Source organism: Nicotiana tabacum, chromosome 11 (assembly GCF_000715075.1).
Source record: "Nicotiana tabacum cultivar K326 chromosome 11, ASM71507v2, whole genome shotgun sequence".
In the NCBI taxonomy this organism is placed as follows: Eukaryota; Viridiplantae; Streptophyta; class Magnoliopsida; order Solanales; family Solanaceae; genus Nicotiana; species Nicotiana tabacum.
In genome coordinates, this window is record NC_134090.1 from 113,644,366 (window position 1) to 113,662,776 (window position 18,411).

At 35.3% G+C, this 18,411-nt stretch overlaps 1 protein-coding gene and 1 long non-coding RNA gene across 10 annotated transcripts; both read right to left on the bottom strand.

The window, feature by feature from the left end:
• Positions 1–4,924: 4,924 nt before the first annotated feature.
• LOC107828629 (uncharacterized) lies at positions 4,925–6,167 on the bottom strand. The gene is made up of 3 exons (XR_012696694.1): positions 6,030–6,167; positions 5,858–5,942; positions 4,925–5,055 (listed from the first exon to the last, which is right to left on the bottom strand). It is a non-coding gene; the product is annotated as an uncharacterized LOC107828629 (long non-coding RNA).
• A 73-nt stretch (positions 6,168–6,240) lies between these two features.
• LOC107827493 (uncharacterized) lies at positions 6,241–17,178 on the bottom strand. 9 transcript variants are annotated; one of them, XR_012696693.1, is made up of 10 exons: positions 17,038–17,178; positions 14,326–14,409; positions 14,180–14,242; positions 11,615–11,800; positions 10,481–10,721; positions 10,178–10,381; positions 9,974–10,066; positions 9,791–9,891; positions 8,064–8,135; positions 6,628–6,894 (listed from the first exon to the last, which is right to left on the bottom strand). XR_012696693.1 is itself a non-coding variant. In XM_075225394.1 (10 exons), exons 1-5 carry the CDS (start codon positions 14,758–14,760, stop codon positions 10,591–10,593), a joined length of 723 nt encoding a protein of 240 aa, XP_075081495.1. In that variant the 5' UTR covers positions 14,761–14,902; the 3' UTR covers positions 6,628–6,894; positions 8,064–8,135; positions 9,791–9,891; positions 9,974–10,066; positions 10,178–10,381; positions 10,481–10,590. The 9 variants fall into 9 exon arrangements, 8 of the variants coding, with proteins under 8 accessions (XP_075081496.1, XP_075081495.1, XP_075081494.1 ...); XM_075225394.1 differs by lacking the exon at positions 17,038–17,178 and adding an exon at positions 14,505–14,902 and having other exon boundaries at positions 11,615–11,803; XM_075225395.1 differs by lacking the exons at positions 6,628–6,894; positions 8,064–8,135; positions 17,038–17,178 and adding exons at positions 6,241–6,365; positions 14,505–14,902 and having other exon boundaries at positions 11,615–11,803.
• Between the last annotated feature and the right edge of the window lie 1,233 nt (positions 17,179–18,411).

Here is an 18,411-nt window from a genome sequence, read left to right on the forward strand (position 1 = left end):
ACAACCAAGAAGCCTAATTCAGACTCAAGGTCCAATAATATAAGGTGAACCAACTTCCAGGATTAGGTTTCCAAAGCCTTCTCTTATTTGGGATGTGTCAAAGTTCCTCAAGAGCCTCAAATGGACTTCGGGCAGTACTTACAACCCAAATATATTGCAGAATTAAGATCATAGTGCAGTGTGAAAATGCCAGCCCTCAGATGTCCAAGTTCAGAGGGAACTCAAGGTCCCAAAGCAAGGCTCATAAGAGGGGGGCAGAACTTAGAATTTAAGAGTAAGTGTAAGTGCATAGAGGGGGAATTAGGGAGAGCCATGGTAGGCTGGAGCTCATGCCCAGCAATTAGGAGTGCTGGCACACCCCTAACTAGCCTATTAGCCACATTTTGAGAGTTAGGATCCATTGAGGATCAGGTTCGGACCTAAGTAGCAATTTGGATGCTATCAAGCCATGAACCTTAATTCAAACACATAGAAGGGGGTAGGGGTATAAGGAGTTCATAACAAACAGCAGATGCAAAGAGAGAGTAGCATTCTCAATACAGAACATGAACAACAAAGTAGACAGGAGTGCAGCAACGATAAAATAAACACATAGGGATGGTGTTGAAATCGAAATTAAGGCATACCAGTTTCAGGGAAACAAATAAGTGAAAGCTGAAGTCTTGTAAACCAAATTGCAAGCAAACAGTACAAAAGATCTCAGAAGAGAGTAGAATATTGAAAGAGTATTGTAATTGAGAGGTGTGTGTAAAGTGTTGAATTCGAAGTGTTGAACTGAAGGTTCAAGGTGTCTAAGTGCAGAAGGGTCGTGCCCCTTTTATAGTGCAGAAAATAAGTAAGAAAAAGTAAGGGAATAGTTTACAATCAATCACACAGAATCTTTCTTCAGTTAAGGGATTCTGATTTCAAACGGGTAGAAGACAATTAAGGAAAGAATTGGATTAAAATCTTTTCCAAAGTAGTACAAGAAGGGAAAATACATAGAAACTATTTAAGGAAAGAGTTTGATAGCAACACGGTTCGTGCAAATAAGGAAAGGGAATCAATTAAACAGCCAGGGAAATCAAAATTACAAGTTCAATTCGAATGAACCAAGTCAGAAAAAGGTAAAGGAGGTTCAATCAAAGAAAATCAGTAACAATCAACCAAACCCCCATTAGAGGATTTCAGAATCAATCATTAGTTGGTAAACCTTTTGAAAGCAAAGTTTCTCATATATAAAGCACACAAATATGTGAATCAAGAAGGAACTGTCATGTTACTTAGAAAAGAGTCTAACATAGAAAGGTTTAGAATCATAAGCAAAGGGATACGAGTTCAGTTTGTAGACTCATAATGAGTCTGAGAGTCCACGGTCCCAAAGTATAACCCTAGTCCAAGATAAACTTGCCAAAACCCAAAGCCTAGGGTTTTCAACTTTAATCAGAAGCAGAGACGAAAGGACAGATAACAGGCTCAAAGGTCTCTTTCAGAGACTCATGAGAAACAAACAGACATGATACACAATCAAGAGCATAGAGAACACGTTTTGAGAAAAACTCAGAACTTAAACAAGTTCAGAAGAAAAAGTGATATAAACTTAAGAAGCGGTAGATGAAACACATTTAGCAAGAACATGAAAAGAGTCCAGTAAAGCAAACACATATTGAAGAACTTAACAGTAAACAAATTTAGTAGAAGAGCAATGAAAACATAACAAGGATAATCATATGAGCACAGAAGTAACATGTATAAAAGAAAAGTAGAAGGACAGTACATGCGTAGTAAAAAGAAGTCACACGAGCATGATATATACAAACACACATAAAGAAAAGAAGAAGAAGAATCAGAAAGATGTTTTTTGAAAAACCTTTCAGAAACCCTAAATCGAAGACAAACGATTTTGAAAAGAAAATTTGGGGAAAACACTTTAAATGTCAAGTAAAGCATAGATACAGCACAGATCTAAGCAAACAAACAAAGAAAGAACCTCAAATATCTTAGGGTTTCGGAGAAACCCTAGAAATGAGAAAGGCTTGGAAGAAGGTCCGATCTTGAGTCGGATGAGTTAGAATCAGGCTCCTAATGCTTGAATATGCCAGAGCATGGCCGGAGAAGCCATAGAACTGCAGATCTGAGAAGGATCTGAAGAGAGCCATCGGAGTCAGGCCTCGAAGCTTCGAACAACCATGGTTTGATGGTGGAGGGGGGTGAATACCAACCATCCATGGCCTGAGAAGCCGTGGATTCCGGTGAAAGGCGGTTGAAAAGGGGTAGGAGGAGGCTAGGGTTCCGATGAGTTTTGAGAGAGATTGAGAGTTCAGAGGTGGTTGAGAGGTGGAAATGAATGAGATTAGGGTAGTCGTTTAGGTTTAATTAGGAAAGGGCTATTTTTGGCCGTTGATCTTGAGTGATCAACGGTCCAGATTTAAGTGGTAGGTGGGGAACGAGTTGGGTTATTTAAAATCGGGTCATGGGTTGGGTAAAAATTGGAATTGGGACGGTCCAGTTGGGGTTAGGATTGGGGTCAAATTAAGGTTAAAAATTGAAATGAAATGGGACTGTAATTGAAATGAAATGGGGTTAAATGTTAAATAGCCAATTTTTCCTTTTATTTTATAAAAAATAGTAAAAATGATTTTAAAAGCAAATTAAAAGTACTTAGACAATTAATAATATATAAATATCAGTTTAAAAATACTGGAACCAATTTTACAATTATAAAATGCTATTAATCTTAAAGTAGGCTAGAATTGCAATTATATGTAATTTAGTCTTTTAATTACCAAATAAATTTGTAAAAATGTACAAAAATTATCTTAACTATATTTTGGTATAAATATGGGAGTAAAATAAATTATTCACTATGATTGATGATTTTGGGAATAATTACGGATTTTGTACTGCTAAAATGGATAGTAAATTGATTTTAAAACCCTTCAAAAGATCGGAAAAATACTAAAACACTTGGGTATGCTTATGTATGCATATATATGCTATTTTGAAAGTACTTTGTATATAAAAATACATAGAAAAAATTGGGTATCAACACTAGGTCATTAGGTAGGGAGTTGTCCTTTTGTTGGGTGTGGTTTGCAGGAGAACGTGGGGGAAAATCAGTATTACCAACTAGAGGCTACGTATTATCCAGTAGGTTTTGGTTTTCCCTATTGTTCAGTGGTTGCTTCTGGGCAGAAGCTGCGTCTGCTCTTTACCACAATTGTGGACTTTGGCTAGGCTTTTTGGTGGTCATTCCTTTAGAGTTCTCTAGGTCTTTACTAGGGTTTAGGTTATAGGGGTTGTTTTGATATTTTTTATTTTTCCTTTGGTGGGATACAATTGTCCATTGGTCAATCTTTTGTGTGATAGCTTCCACCGTGTTTGGCTTGGGCAGGATCTTGGGGGGATTAGTACCTTCTTGTTCATCCATCTTAGGATTTTGGTATGAGCAACTACTTAGGTTATGCCCAAGTCTGCCACAATTTGTGCATAGGAGATTGAAGCCTACGTAGGTAATTCGTTGTATATGTTTGCCAATCACAATGTAGGTTTTGAGTGGTTTTTCTATAGGTACTAATACGCATAGTCGAGCATACTTACCTCTTAGCGCGGATTTGGTGCAGGCATCAATACGTATTAGTTGTCCTAACTTTCCTCCAATTTTTTGGAGTATGTCGTAGTCATAGAATTCAGTGGGTAATTCCAGGAGTCTTGCCCATATAGCTGAGTATGTTAGCGCAACTTTGGAGGCTATAAATCTGGGCTCCCATTTCTTTACTGTGAGAAATTGATTCCCTATGAACCATGGTCCTTCATGAAGAGCCTTATTATAATTCTCTTCCTTAGTAAATTTTATTAGGTAATAGTCACACCCTAGGTCTACAAGAGAGGGTTTCAGTTGGTTTCCAAATCGCATGTAGTTTTTTTTTGGAGGAATTGGTAACCAACTCTTTTGCGAAACATTTTGATAATGAGCACGTTGGTCTAGTTTTTATATATACGCTCCTTATCCAACGAGGTGATGGGAATGAAGAACTCTGGGTTAGGGTAGTTATCAGTTTCATCTTCCGGTTCATATGAGTCCATGTTTTGTTGTACTGTAACTTGGCTACCTTATGGTTCAATGTTAGCGATATTGTTTGAAATCAAGGTATCCAAGAAGGATATCCTCTTTGTAGGGTTTGTTGTGTCATTTGCTCCTATTGCTAGTTCACCGGGGGATTGACCTCTACTGATTTCCATGTCCATTGGTGGGGTGGGTGAAAGGGAATAGCCTGGCGTTACCATGAGGTTTTCTTGCTCATTTGTTAATGCTTGGGTGATCTTTTCTCCTGTTAAGGCATTAAGGGTCGATTCTTTTTGGTTCAAGTTGTTTTTTCTTTTGTGTTCATTAGGAAAAGATGGGGAAAAGATGAAGAGAAAAAACTATGTAGTTTTGGGGAGTTTGATGAGGGATCTTTTAGAGAGAAGGTAGAGCATCTCTCTCTAACCCATGACTTTTAGGATGAAAAATCTCAAATCCCGGGAAATCTATTTTAATTGTCGCTAAAAGTCATAGCTTTAATGACAATTGTTTAGCGGCCATTTTAATGGCTATTAATGTCATCCCAAAAATGACCTAATTTTCACCTTTAGCATCTTTTTCTATTGCCGGTAAATTCAATTAATAGTCGCTAAAAAGTAACCTTTTCAGCGGCAAATGAAGAATAAAATTTATTGCCGTAAAAAATATGAAAGTTTTAACAACAATTGTAATTCTTTGTCTTGTCCTTTTGACAACCTTTATTTGTTGCTATCAAAATTATCTTCCAAGTGGCAAATGCTAACAAGGATATGACTAATAAAATTGTAATATCAAGAAAAATAAAAGAAAGAACATTCCATAGTAGGAATGTATCAATGGAAAGGATCAAAAAAATTACATTGTTTAAACTAAAAAATCAATGTCATTGTAATTAATCCTATCGAATACCGACAATAATAAAATAGCATATGCATAACCGTCAAACAATTTCTGTAACTCTTCATCATATTGAAATTCTTCCATGCTAAATTTTCAAACTTTATTGGCATAACCTGAAATAATAAAATAAGGGAACGTCAAAAGAAAAAGTTGAATGTGAAACAGAAAAATTGTGAGTCTACATCTAAAATATAAAGTGAAAATAGTCCATCTTGATCAACTGAGCTATTTCCTTAACCATGTTATTTCATTTAAGTCAATTCAGTCAATTCCCAAGTTCAAATTCAACTCGTGCAGATAGAGAGGCTATATTATCTTATCTTCAGTAACAGTTGGTGGAATAACTGCATAACGCAATATGACTAACCAAGCTATCAGTACTCATTCAGACATAAAATTAAAAAAATTAAGGAGTACATTCTAGTACCTGAATGGTCATAGGTTCAAGACAATGAGATTGTTGAGGTTAAAAGCAGATGCAACAAGAATCAACCAAATTGGTACTTCTCAGCAACAGACACAACCTTCCAAGGATGCACGTATCCAAAAGAACAATAGCTTAATATCTGTAATGCTAGATGTTTTCCAGATTTGCTTCTAATATACAAATCAATGGCAAGATTAAAAGTTTCTAAGTCAATATAACATCCTATGGAAACGTAACAACAATCCTAGACCTCAATTCCAATTAGCTAGTATATCACCAATATCAATTTCTCCTATTCTTCTGCTAACAATTTTTATGAGAGGGAATAATAATAAAATGTTCACCATTCATTAGCAACTCAAAATAAAATCAAACTGGTGCAAAACACAATTCGCAACATATTGAGCATAATTCAAAAGAGGAGTACCATGTTGACATATTCAAGTATAAGAGCAATACCATCCTTATCAATAAAAAAAGAGCAATACCATGAGAAGATGGAGTATTTTCACCAATACTATGATTCTATTGCGCTTGTGGTACTCGTTCATGGCCACTGTTGGCATCACGAACCTGATCAATATTAGCATGTTGGATAACACTAATTTAATAAGACTAAAGTTTCAGAACAAATGTTTTAGATTTTTGAATTTGAGTTACCTGTCCAATTTCGCACATGACTTGTCTCATCCATGATAATTCATGCTTCATCGAACTCATTTCTTCACTTTGTTTTTCATTTAACTCCGTTAACTGTATTACCTTTTGTTCTAACCTTTTTACCTCATTAGAAGAATCATTTGGACCAATATTTCCTATGGAGGATTTACTACCCCATAATATAGAAGGAGTTGGACCAAGTCCCAAACCTCGAACATATCCGCTTTTTTCATTTCCCAAGACTTGAGAATATACATCTCCTTCCCAAGCAACATTCTGAGGAGGATGGTCATTTTGTCTCTCACTATTACTCCTCAATCTTTCATTTATCATGTCCTGATTAGAGAGAGTTGTCAAAGAAGGTAAAATATATTCAGAAACAACAGAAAATTGCTGAAAGAAAATACTTCTAAATTCGGAAGAGGTATTGTCACGACCCAGATTTTTCACCCTCGGGAGTTGTGATGGCGCCTACTTATGTGAGCTAGGCAAGCCAATTATTGAACCATCTACCTTTTTACCAATTTTATTCTCTTTAATAATTACGAAGAAATAACATTTAAACAACGGAATATAACATAAGCGGAAGAAAACAATAAGCCATCTGAACATGAATATCTATTAAAACCGTTTGAGTCTCGACTACCTAGAACTGGTGTCACAGTTTCACAGACGGTCTAAGAATACTACATATAAAGGTCTGAAAGAATTAAATACAACACTGTCTCTGGAAATACATGTAAGAAACAAGATAGTAGATAGAAGGAGACGCCAAGTCCTACGGACGCCTGCAGGGCTACCTCGGGTCGCCTGATGAACAAGAATCAACAATCTCACTGTGGTCCGAAGTCTACAACACTGGGGTCTGCACAAAAGAGTGCAGAGTATAATATCAGCACAACTGACCCCATGTGCTGGTAAGTGCCTAGCCTAACATCGGCGAAGTAGTGACGAGGCTAGGACCAGACTACCAAATAAACCTGTGCAGTTATATAATATACATCGAAAAGTAAAGTAGGAATAAGTAAAGATGGGAGGGGGAAACATGTTGCGGAGATATACCAGTAATAACAGTAAATCCAGAGTAACAGTGTAAGGGCAACTTAGGATTCACAGCGAACAAAAGTAACTAATATCCAAAATAAACACATTTGTATCAATAATTGTTGCGGCGCGCAACCCGATCCCAATATATAACGACACTGTTGCGGCATGCAACCCGATCCACATATAATATTGTTGCGGCGTGCAACCCGATCCACATATAATATTGTTGCAGCGTGCAACGCGATCCACATATAATATTGTCAACAATCATAACAAGAGTCCCGACAAGGGATCAATAAGGTCTACACTATCCCGGCAAGGGATTCGACAGCATAAGTAATACCTCCCGGCAAAAGGAGAAACAGCTATAACCAAACTTGTTACAATACCTAACTACCTCAGCTACAACCAAACTTGTTACAACACCTAACTACCTCAGCTATAACCAAACTTGTTACAACACCTAACTGCCTCAACTATAACCAAACTTGTTCCAACATCTAACTACCACAACTATAACCATAATCCTTACCCAACACAAAGAATTATCAACCTAAGCATCCGTAATATCAATTAAGAACACCATGCAAGGGAACCACAACTCAACAATAGCCCGGCAAGGGGGCAACATAATGATCTCTTCTCTTTCTCACTTTTACTTCACAATTCACTTCACAACTCGAGCCAATGCTTTAGAGTTTCAATTATCACTTATACTTTCACAATTCGTTATACAACTGGAGCCAACGCTCTTCGATGTTCATAGGTCATAATTCTTCCACAACTTTACACAACAAATAGAAATCTTCACCACGACATGAATAATACAACGAAATCATGAAAATCACAATATAAGACTCACGGTCATGCTTGATACCAACGTATAGATACTCGTCACCATGCATATACGTCGTACTCAACCAGAAGAAAATAGCAAATAGGACACAACTCCTAATCCCTCAAGCTAAGGTTAGAGCAAACACTTACCTCGAACTCCACGGCTAACTCAAGCCTCAAACACCGCTTTCCCTTTCGAATTTGGCTCCAAATCAATCGTATCTATACATAATCGACTTAATAACATCAATAAATGCCAAACAATCCAATTCCAATACTTAATTATAGTTTTCTAATCATTCTTCCCAAAAATCCAAAAATTGACCCCGGGCCCGCTTGGTCAAAACACGAGGTTCGGACCAAAACCCGATCACCCATTCACCCACGAGCCCGAATATATAATTTGTTTTGAAATCCTACCCCAAAAACGAGGTCAAATTCTCAAATAATCAAAAAGCCCTAACTCTACCCAAATCCCTAATTTTCTACCCTTAATCACATGTTTTAGGCCTAGAAATCTAGTGGGTGTTGATAAAAATGGAAAAAAATAAGTCAAAGATTACTTACCCAAGACATTATGGTGAAGAAGTTCTTCAAAAATTGCCCAAGAAGTGTGGAGAAGAAGAAGTTTGTGAAAAATGGGTTAAATCCCGTAATGCATTCTGTTTTTGAAACTTAAAATAACTGGGCGAAATTGGTCTTCGCGTTAACGATAAGCTCAACGCGTTCGAGATGAGTTAGGCCTGACAGACCTTCACGTTCGCGACAAAGGGCTTGCGTTCGCGGAGAAGTAACTCCTCGAGCCTTCGCGTTCGCGTCCAGGCGGTCGCGTTCGCGTCCAGGCAGTCGCGTTCGCGTGGGTTTAATACCCCTCCCCCTGCCCAGGCTCATAAGCCTTCGCGTTCGCGTTACCAGGCCCGTGTTCGCGAACGGAAGACCCCCCCCCCCCCCAAAGCTTCGCGTTCGCGACCTGGGTTACGCGTTCGCGTAGAAGGAATTTTCCTTCCGCATAAATAATACATCGCGTTCGCGAGGGTCCTCCCGCGAACGCGAAGAAGAAAGTATCAGCACACTAGAAACTGGAAAAATCTGCAACTTTTGAGTTCTAAAAACCTTCCGAAACTCACCCGAGCCCGGGGCTCCAAACCAAACATACGTACTAACTTAAAAACACTATATGAACTTATCCATGCGATCAAATCGCCAAAATAACATCATTAACATCGAATTAAACCTCAAAAATCAAAGAATTGTTTCAAACTTCTTAAAACATCAAATTTTGCAATTAAGCTCCGAATCACGTCAAACGGATTCTGTTTCTTACCAAACTTCGCAGAATTATCTTAAATCACAAATAAGACCTGTACCGGGTGCCGGAACCAAAATACGGGCCCGATACCAACATGTTCTGATCAAAATTCATTTCCAAATCCTTTAAACAATTTCAGAAAATAATTTTCTTTAAAAATTCATTTCTCGGGCTTGGGACCTCGGAATTCGATTCGGGGTATACGCCCAAGTCCCACATTTTCCTACGGACTCTCCGGGACCGTCATATCATGGGTCCGAGTCCGTTTACCCAAAATATTGACCGAAGTCAAATTAACTCATCTTATAGTCAAAATTTATCATTTTTCACAGATTTTCACATATAGGCTTTCCGGCTACGTACTCGGACTGCGCACGCAAATCGAGGTAATGCTAAATGAGGTGTTAAGGCCTCGAAACGTAGAATTCAATTTAAAAACAAGTGATGACCTTTTGGGTCATCACAGGTATTTTTGAGGAACTGAAGACGCAAATAATATTGGTGAACCTGGATTTAATTAAAAAAATAGAAGAAATTCGAAAAATAAGAGATTGAGAAGAAATCTTACAATTGTCTTTGCAGACTCCTCATCAAGTGGTCGACCATCCTTACGTTGTTTATGAGTTAAAATAAAAATTGTGCTCGTGTAGGCTCTATCCCATTTTCAGCCTAATACGACAAAATCAATGTCACATATTCATGATAAAGAGTTTTTAAAATATAATATTTTTTTTAATTTTCATATGGATACCTTCTCAGCCATCAAGGTGGCAATACTTTTGGATCCTCCAGTGTGAGGCATATTTTGCTTGGCCCTATTATTTCTATTTGCTTGTGTTCGCCTCTATCGTTGCAACATAAAAATAATATCTTATAATTTATACATAAAAACTAACCAAGAAAAAATCAAAAGCAATCAACTAAGTGTATTTTTAGGACTTATAAAAGCAGATACCTTAGCTTTATCAGAGAGCCAATATGAGACGAGACCAGTCTACTGATCCCTGGGTATACGACTTGGTCTATTTTTCAGTAGAGCATCTTTTGTCTTATACTTAGATGTATACTCACTTTTTAAATCACACTTATAATCTTTCTATTTCTTTCCTAGTGAGTTTATCACATGCTTTTCTCCGCGCGTTGGGATAGAGAACTTCTTCTACAAAAATATAAGCAAACGTTTACAAGAAAATATCATGTATAAAGAAATCCATATTATGATATTCATATAAGAAGAATAAGAATAATAGTACCATACCCTCACAAATTCCACCAATTTGTTCTTTTCATCCTTGCCAAAACTTCTCCAATCATTTACATGTAATGGAGTTAGTTCTCGAGTTCTAGCGACAATCCCTAGAAAGCTTGCTAGCTTTCTACCCGCTTTCCCAATGAATTGTTACGACTATTGAACTGCACATCAATTGTCTTCCCTGGAGGCATCTTCCAAATTTTTTTTAGTAATGTAGGCCCACAAACCTTCCTTGCCTCTGAATTATCTAACATGGAAAAGATTCAAAGGTCATGAAATCCACACAGATGCCTACTCTTAATAAACAGTACTCTAGGAAGGAGATATCAACTATGAAGTTCATTTCACACTATTGAGAAATTGATTAATGATTTTGAAAAAAGTAAGCGACTTATTGCTTGATCACATTTCAGTTGGTTTCATAATTTTGTTGCCTTATATAACTTTGTTAGCTTCATGTCTTTTTCATGATAGTAAAATAGTATTTTACTAAGTTAAAAAAACTCTTAGGAACCAACATAATAGGACTGAAGAAGAAACACTTCACCTTTCAATGAGAAGTCACTAATGGTATTTACAAAAAATTAAATAAGAAGTCACCAGATTCTTGTAAGTAATATGAAAACTAAATATCATTCAACAAATTATACTGACCAAATGTAGCATTTACAGAATTGTTACTCATTTAATAGGTGTAAATGAAAGTAGATAACATCAAGGAGCTACCCTTTAACATAAGACTATGCAATCCGTCAGACGATAATATAACTAGTTGGAGTCCTTTCAATTCTTAGAGATCACGTTAGCTGATGCCAAAATTGGTCAATTATCGAATTATTAATATATTGAAGTTAAGTCTTATTAATCTCTTCTTCTATTTTTCTATTGAATTTTAGGTTAAAAAATCTGCGATAATTAATGTATCTGCTTCTATAACATTCAAGTAACTGAAAATATCTGATTTATTTGCTTCTAAAAGGTTATACGAATGAAAAGTCAATGCACTTTTGATCACATATACTAAAGTAACTTTTATTATCCATTAAAATATTACGATTCATAAGGAACAAACTAATTAGTGATATCAAACCTAACATCTTAAGGTATTTCAAAACTAACAGGTATCAAAAAAAATGTTACCTGAGTCATCATTCTGATGAACTCCGATGTCAGCCGAATTATTCAGTTCATTAGATTGACCATCATGTGTTTGGGCTTGAAAGTAGTTTTGATCATCCATCAGTTGTTCAATATAAGACCGCACACCTTCATCATCACATTGCTCTTCAATAACCATTCGCTTGCCACCTCTGGTTTGCATTGTTTCTTCTCCAAAATGAATAATTATTTAGCCGCAATAATATATGAAAGTCATATTACTTATACAAATAAAGACACATCAACAAAACAGGTTAGATATTGTGGCACCTGACAACAAAATTTTATATTTAATTATAAGAACACCTTAGCATATCACAATACAACGGCTACATAAACAAAATAGAAGTAAAATAAAGCATAGAGAATTTACTAAAATGTTAGATAATCCACCAATACAAATACGGATAAGCAAGCTGGCTGATATGCAACTTCTATAGAATGTGACCAAAATTGAAAGCAAAAAAGATATCTTATTCAATGTTCTGAATCAAAAAAATCCCTATTAAGTAGTTTAATAACACCTGCAAGAAAAGTATAACTACGATCTATCTTATTCAGAATCGCTTTCATTTGCAATATCATTTCCTCCGTCAACATTTTCTTCACTTTCACTGAGAGGAATAAGAGAATGTTGGTTAATATCAATTACTATCCCATCAACACCACTTCTCACCCAATCATTATACTCATATTCTGAATCACAAATATATTCTAAGAGAGTCAAGTCATTGACATCACTTTGCATTGATAACTCAAAATGTATATTATTTTCTTCTTCCATATCAAAAATGTCTCGAGGTCTAATTGGCCTAGGGACAAACCATTCATGATCTTCAAGAAAGCTGCAGAGAGTGCCATGGAAAGGAAAATCAAATTTGGTCTATTATTTTCTACTTATCACATATCACTATATTAAATAGAAAATTTAAGTTTTATAAAACTATAACTGATTCAGATTCTAGTACTAGGAACTTAATTTACAAAAAAGTAAAAAGTAATATTTATTTGTAAAAGATGCCCTTTTTATTATTGTGTTAACTCCAATCAAAACCTACAAGGATAAAGGCTGAATGAAAGAACACACTACTAATCACGATATGCAATATGATTAAAACATCTTTGAAAATAAAATATTTGCCAAATAAAAGGAACAAAATTCTCTTCCTAATCACTCTCGGTAGCGTAGCGGAAGATGGGCAGGGAAAGGATAAGTTTAGCCAACTTCTTCAAACTGGTGTTTATCCTTAAATTGTATAACTTTGATTTCAATTTAAGGTTTGCCAAAGGGTATAAGACATCCGGAAACACTACACGTTCTAACAACAACCAAAATAAAATAATTTGACACCTATCTCCCATCCAAAATCTACAAAAAATATTTTGGAGCAAAGAAAAGACGGAGAAGAGATGGAGAAGTAATAAAAAGATATTTTCTAAAATATAGTACCTGAGAATGGTCACGCTGCGGTGAGACAGAAGTTCGGCGATAAGGCAACAATGATGAGAATTACAGGGGATGAGAGATTTGTATATTTCTAAAAGATTTTCCTAAAATTTCCCAACTTAGGCGGAAGGAACTGGAAGGAATATGTTATTTTAGTCTAAAAATTTGGAGGGAAGGTAAAAATAATACTAGAGTACTTTTTATTGTGGCTATTCCTTTTTATTGCCACTAAAAGGTGCTTAATAACAGCTGATGCTTATTTGCCACTAATTTTTTCGTTTATAAATTTATTTAGTGGCCATTATTCTATTGCCGCTAATTAATTGCCATTAAAAGTCTATTTTGTAGCAGTGAAACTTAGAAATAAACTTTATAGGTGTCCTAATGCACCTTAACTCATTAGGTGGCGACTCTTCAAATGCAAAACCCAGTTCCCAAAAGGAATGAGTTGTCCTACACCCAAAAATGTCATAAACCCGATTTTCCGATGCAAAGAGGGAAAAAAGGGGGCGCGACAAGTAGTAGCTGCCTAACAGAGTAGGCGAGATGCTTAAAGGAACATAGTAAAGCATTAATAGGCACCAAAAAACTATTTAAATTTAAGATCTCAAAAGTAATAGCTTGAAGCTTAGACCCGTATGGCATGAATGATACAGAAGGACCGTACGGTGGAATTTCTTTAAAAAAAAAGAAGAATACAAAAACTTTCGAACTTCATCTTTAATTTCTCCTGTTTTATGTTCACATGAGGTTTGACGTTTTAAATCTTTGTCATAATTGACACCAAGTGATGTAATGGCAAACAGGTTATTTCATATTCTAATGTACGTCTGGAAGTGCTTGAATTCTGCATTGTTCGCCATGTATAAATTTCTCAGTTTAGTTGACTTTCAATGAGAGGTGAACCTCACTGTACCACTGCCACAACAAAATACAGGATGTTCATACTCAAATTTTTTAACAGAATATAGTCTGGGCGTAATTATTTAATGTTAATTATAGTTTTTTTATTCTTTAGACAACCTGCATAGTGGAGACAATTCTAAGGAACGAAAACAGAACAAATGGTAAAATTAGTAAAGGATGATGGTCATACTAACCTTTAGTTGTAGGTGTATCCAAGATTGGAGTACATAAATCATTTGCTATACCCGATGTCGAGCCTGATTCATCACAGTTGTTCGATTAATTAATGTGCACAATTCACACGGGAACTTAAATACACATTACATCTCTGTGGTCCTACCTTTTTCAAAAACATGGAAAGGATGAATCACATCTTTCTTGCTACGAAAGACATCCAATGAGGAAAAAGTTGCACGCTCAGTAACTGCATGATGAGAATGACATGCTAATCATTGTACATGTATATAGTACAAAATGAAAAAAAAGGAAGCAATAAAAGTATAGGAGATTTGCTGTAACCTAATTTTGAAGAAGAACAAGAAGCTCCAATAGTAAGATCATCCTGTAATTTAGATGATGTTCCAACGGGATTCACGTGATTTGCATTTGCAAGAAGACGATTAGTTGTTGTTTGACAATTTTTTAGGCGTCGTTGGAAAATCATTTTTTCTTTCTCAGTGGCTACTACCCTAACATCTATTTTACGGTGTTTGGCATTCTTATCATCAGCTTCTGTCACTGAGCGAGGACCTTTTTTTGACTGTCGACTATTCATTAATGTATTTTTTTTACAACTGTCGATATTGTAGGTGACCTACACGTTTTCCTACAACATTATAATTAAATTTTCCTCATCAAACAGTAGAAGATGTCGAGGAAGCAATAATTAGGTAACAATCAGTGAAAGCAAAACTATTTGACATTGTAAAATAGGATATCATAGTACAAATAACAACTAAGCATAAACAAACATAGGAACGTATAACAAGACATGTAATTCAATGAGTTGTCTATCTAATAAGCTGCTTTAACCAATACTGTAGTTGGTCAAACACAAATTAACGACATAGACAAAGTGAATCTATGTCTGTTAAGTAATGAGAATTACACAGAAGTAATTATTTTGCAAAGAAAAATAATTTCATAGATGTCTTCTGAAGTTTAAGCAGTAGTCAGAAAGTGGAATGGAAATATTATTTTCATCGCTAAAAGTTTACTGTATGACAAAATACGATACGAATTCTTGAATCGATTTTATTATCTACAACTTTTAAATTACCATCATCTCCATTTTAATTTTACTTATTCCTTGTTGTGATATGTATATTCCGGAAGCAGTCAACATACACCTAATTTTTTTTAATTAAAATTTTAGGTACTATTCATCATTACAGAAGAGCTACAAGAGCATGTTAAATAACATTTTGAGCTAATTAGCAATTCCCAAGGTCAGTCTTCTCCTTTTTGTTTCTGTCAAAAAAGTATGCTTAACACATTCTATATTGAAAATCCTTATCCAATATTTTAGAACAAGTTAGGGAATTGCTTCATAATTATTAGAAACGATTCAAATCCTTATCACCAATTCGCTTTTATCCTACTTGTTCTATTTAATAGTTGAAAATTATAATAAGTTTCATCCCTTGAACGATAGAACCATATTCCAATGTGAACTTTTCACAATGTTGAACACTTTTTAGCATGACGCCAATATTTGAATTTTTTTAAAGGATATCAAAATTTGATGTTGCTGCTCTGGTTTTCTGTTGCTTTCATTTGTGAACAAAAATTAGTAAACAGTCCTCCTAATTCATTGTTTTGCTCATTTCCATCAATTACTTTTCAGTTTTTGTACCAGGTATTCAGAATCTTAACCTCATTGGCAGAAGTTTTTCTTGTTTTGGGTTTCTTTTTCAGTATTTTATAGTATGCTAAAACATCAATATCCATTAGTATTGATGTTAACGTGTCGTATGAGTAAAACTACCATAAATTAGCAGACAACTTTAAAGAAAGAGCTGTCGAATTTTTTATGTCCGTCGTAATTCCTTTCAGGCAATTTCACAAACACTTCTACTACGAACCCAATGCAGTTTATGTAACAACAAACTCAAATCTGTTCTTACTGCACTTCGATAGAAGCAGAACAGATGAAAATTAAAACTTAGCTCAGGAAGAGCAACTTGAAGGAGCAATCTGAAAGACGCACAAAAGCGAGCACAATAATATATCACCAATTAGCTAAATATTTTAGACAAAAGTAGTCTAAATATTTTATCCAAGTTCAGAACATGAGAAGGAAACATTCTGCAGATTAAAAATAGCCAGTCAAATATTTCTAGCTTCCTGGAGAAATAGCTACAAAGTTTCATCAAATCAAACACAATAGAGGATGGGGGAGACATGTAAACACTTCCAATTGATTGCCAACTAATCATTTATGATCAACGAAATTATCAGGTACCAATTTTATAATTTTTGACAGGAAGCTACTTCAATCTCTAGCTAGTCTTTAAATCACTTTTATCCAAGTAAACTTATCTTAGTGTAGATTTCTCAATCTTTCCAACCATGAATAGGACCCACAAGTTGAAGTTGGTGACATATTGCAGGCTAATGTACAAGAACAATAAATGATCAACTTTTTGCTAGTGCACGAATCCTTTAACTGAACAAATGTAGATATGATCTTTTAGCATATAATTTGAAACTGTGAGTTAAGATGTCTTGAAACAACATATTAAAAAGAAGTTTAGGTCAATCGTAGTTTCTTTCAGGCAATTTCACAAACACTTCTAATGCAAACGCAAAGGCAATTTTTATAAGAACAGACTCAAATCTGTTTTTACTGCACTTCGACATAGGTCGAATAGATGAAAATTAAGAGTAAGTACAGAACAGTAAGCGCAACAACAGATACCAATTAGCTTAAAATTTGACATAGAAGTAGTCTAAATCTTCTATCCAAGTTCAATTCAAAACATGAGAAACAAACATTGTTCAAATTTAAAACCCACTAAATCTTAAATCTAAATAATGGCGTTAATCATACCTTTACTATATATCACACGGCAAACTAAAAGCAAATAACTTGAGAAATCGTCAAAGAGGAAAGGAGAAACTTGAGATCAAACAAAACAGAGGAAAGCGAGACAATAGTGCAACCCAAAAGCAGAGCTAGGTAGCTTCGTACCTGGAAGAAAGCGTGCAGCACGCGTCGAAATAGGGCTGGGTATATATTGGGTAAAACCGATAACCCGAACCGTTAAGTTTTTATTGGGTTATCGGTATCGGGTTATTGGGTTAACAATTCGATAACAGTTTAAAATTTTTTTCACTATTGAGTTATCGGTTCGGGCCTCGGTTTGCCAATTTTATTAATGAGTTAACCGATAACCCAATAACAATTAATAAAATTGCAACTTTACCCTTAACTATATAGATATGCTAGGGCTTCAGTTCATTCTCTCCTATTCTTTCTCAGCCGCACTCTTCAGTTGCTTCATCTTCATTCTTCGTAGACCTTACTAGTTACTCCTAGTTTAAGTCTTTAGTCTTATACATTAGGCTTTTAATTTCTATAACAAAATTCATCTTCATATTGGTATTTTTGACTAATAATGATTCTTTATTTTTTTTTTTAATTTTTGTTTCTTAATTTTGTGAGCTCACGTTGTGCAGCCTATACCTACTACCAATTTCTCTTCGCACTTATCAATTCTTAATCGACAATCTTCGTCAGTTTCAGGTATATTTTTTAACATTATTCTTTTATACAGCTGCCTTCTAGGTGTTTTTCATTTCTGTGTTAGTATTGCCCATGCACATATCAAGGTTTTGCTCTATGATTTCTTTTTTCCAGGTTAGACATTTGACAAACAACATCCAATTTATGTGTTGGATTGTCAGTACTATATGTTTGGACTTGTTAATTTTAAGGTAAAATTGCTACTACTTTGTATTATTATTAATGTATTTGGACAACTATTGTTGAAGAATTAGTACTATTCCAATTGTGGCCACTAGATATAACGCAGAAATGGGTAGTATACTATATGTGAATTCTTTTCTTTTTTGCTTAACTCCAGCGAATTGTCTTCTCTTTTTTGCTTAACTCCAGATTGAGTTATCTTATCGGGTAAACCAATAATCGAACCGATAATGATCGATAATCGATTAATCGATAACCGATATCTTATCGGTTCGGTTATCGGTTTATTAAATTTGTAAACCGATAACCGATATACTAAACCGATAATATTCATAACCGAACCGAACCGACCGATTCCCACCCCTACGTCAAACTATAGCTTTGGGTATTTTGATTAAATTAAATTAAACCCTTCCGACCCGCTTTCTAACCGGATGCTGCTCCTTTGTTTAACCGGATGCACCTCATCATTCTTTTTGAATAATCATGTGTAGC

What these genes read in the sequence shown, in the direction of transcription:
- LOC107827493 (XM_075225395.1), bottom strand. Translation starts at nt 14,760, where the DNA reads ATGAATAGTCGACAGTCAAAAAAAGGTCCTCGCTCAGTGACAGAAGCT. An exon ending in GGATACACCTACAACTAAAG is followed by an intron (nt 11,804 to 14,179) that starts GTTAGTATGACC and finishes TTCATTTTGGAG; the next exon opens with AAGAAACAATGCAAACCAGA. An exon ending in TCATCAGAATGATGACTCAG is followed by an intron (nt 10,722 to 11,614) that starts GTAACATTTTTT and finishes TTTCCATGTTAG; the next exon opens with ATAATTCAGAGGCAAGGAAG.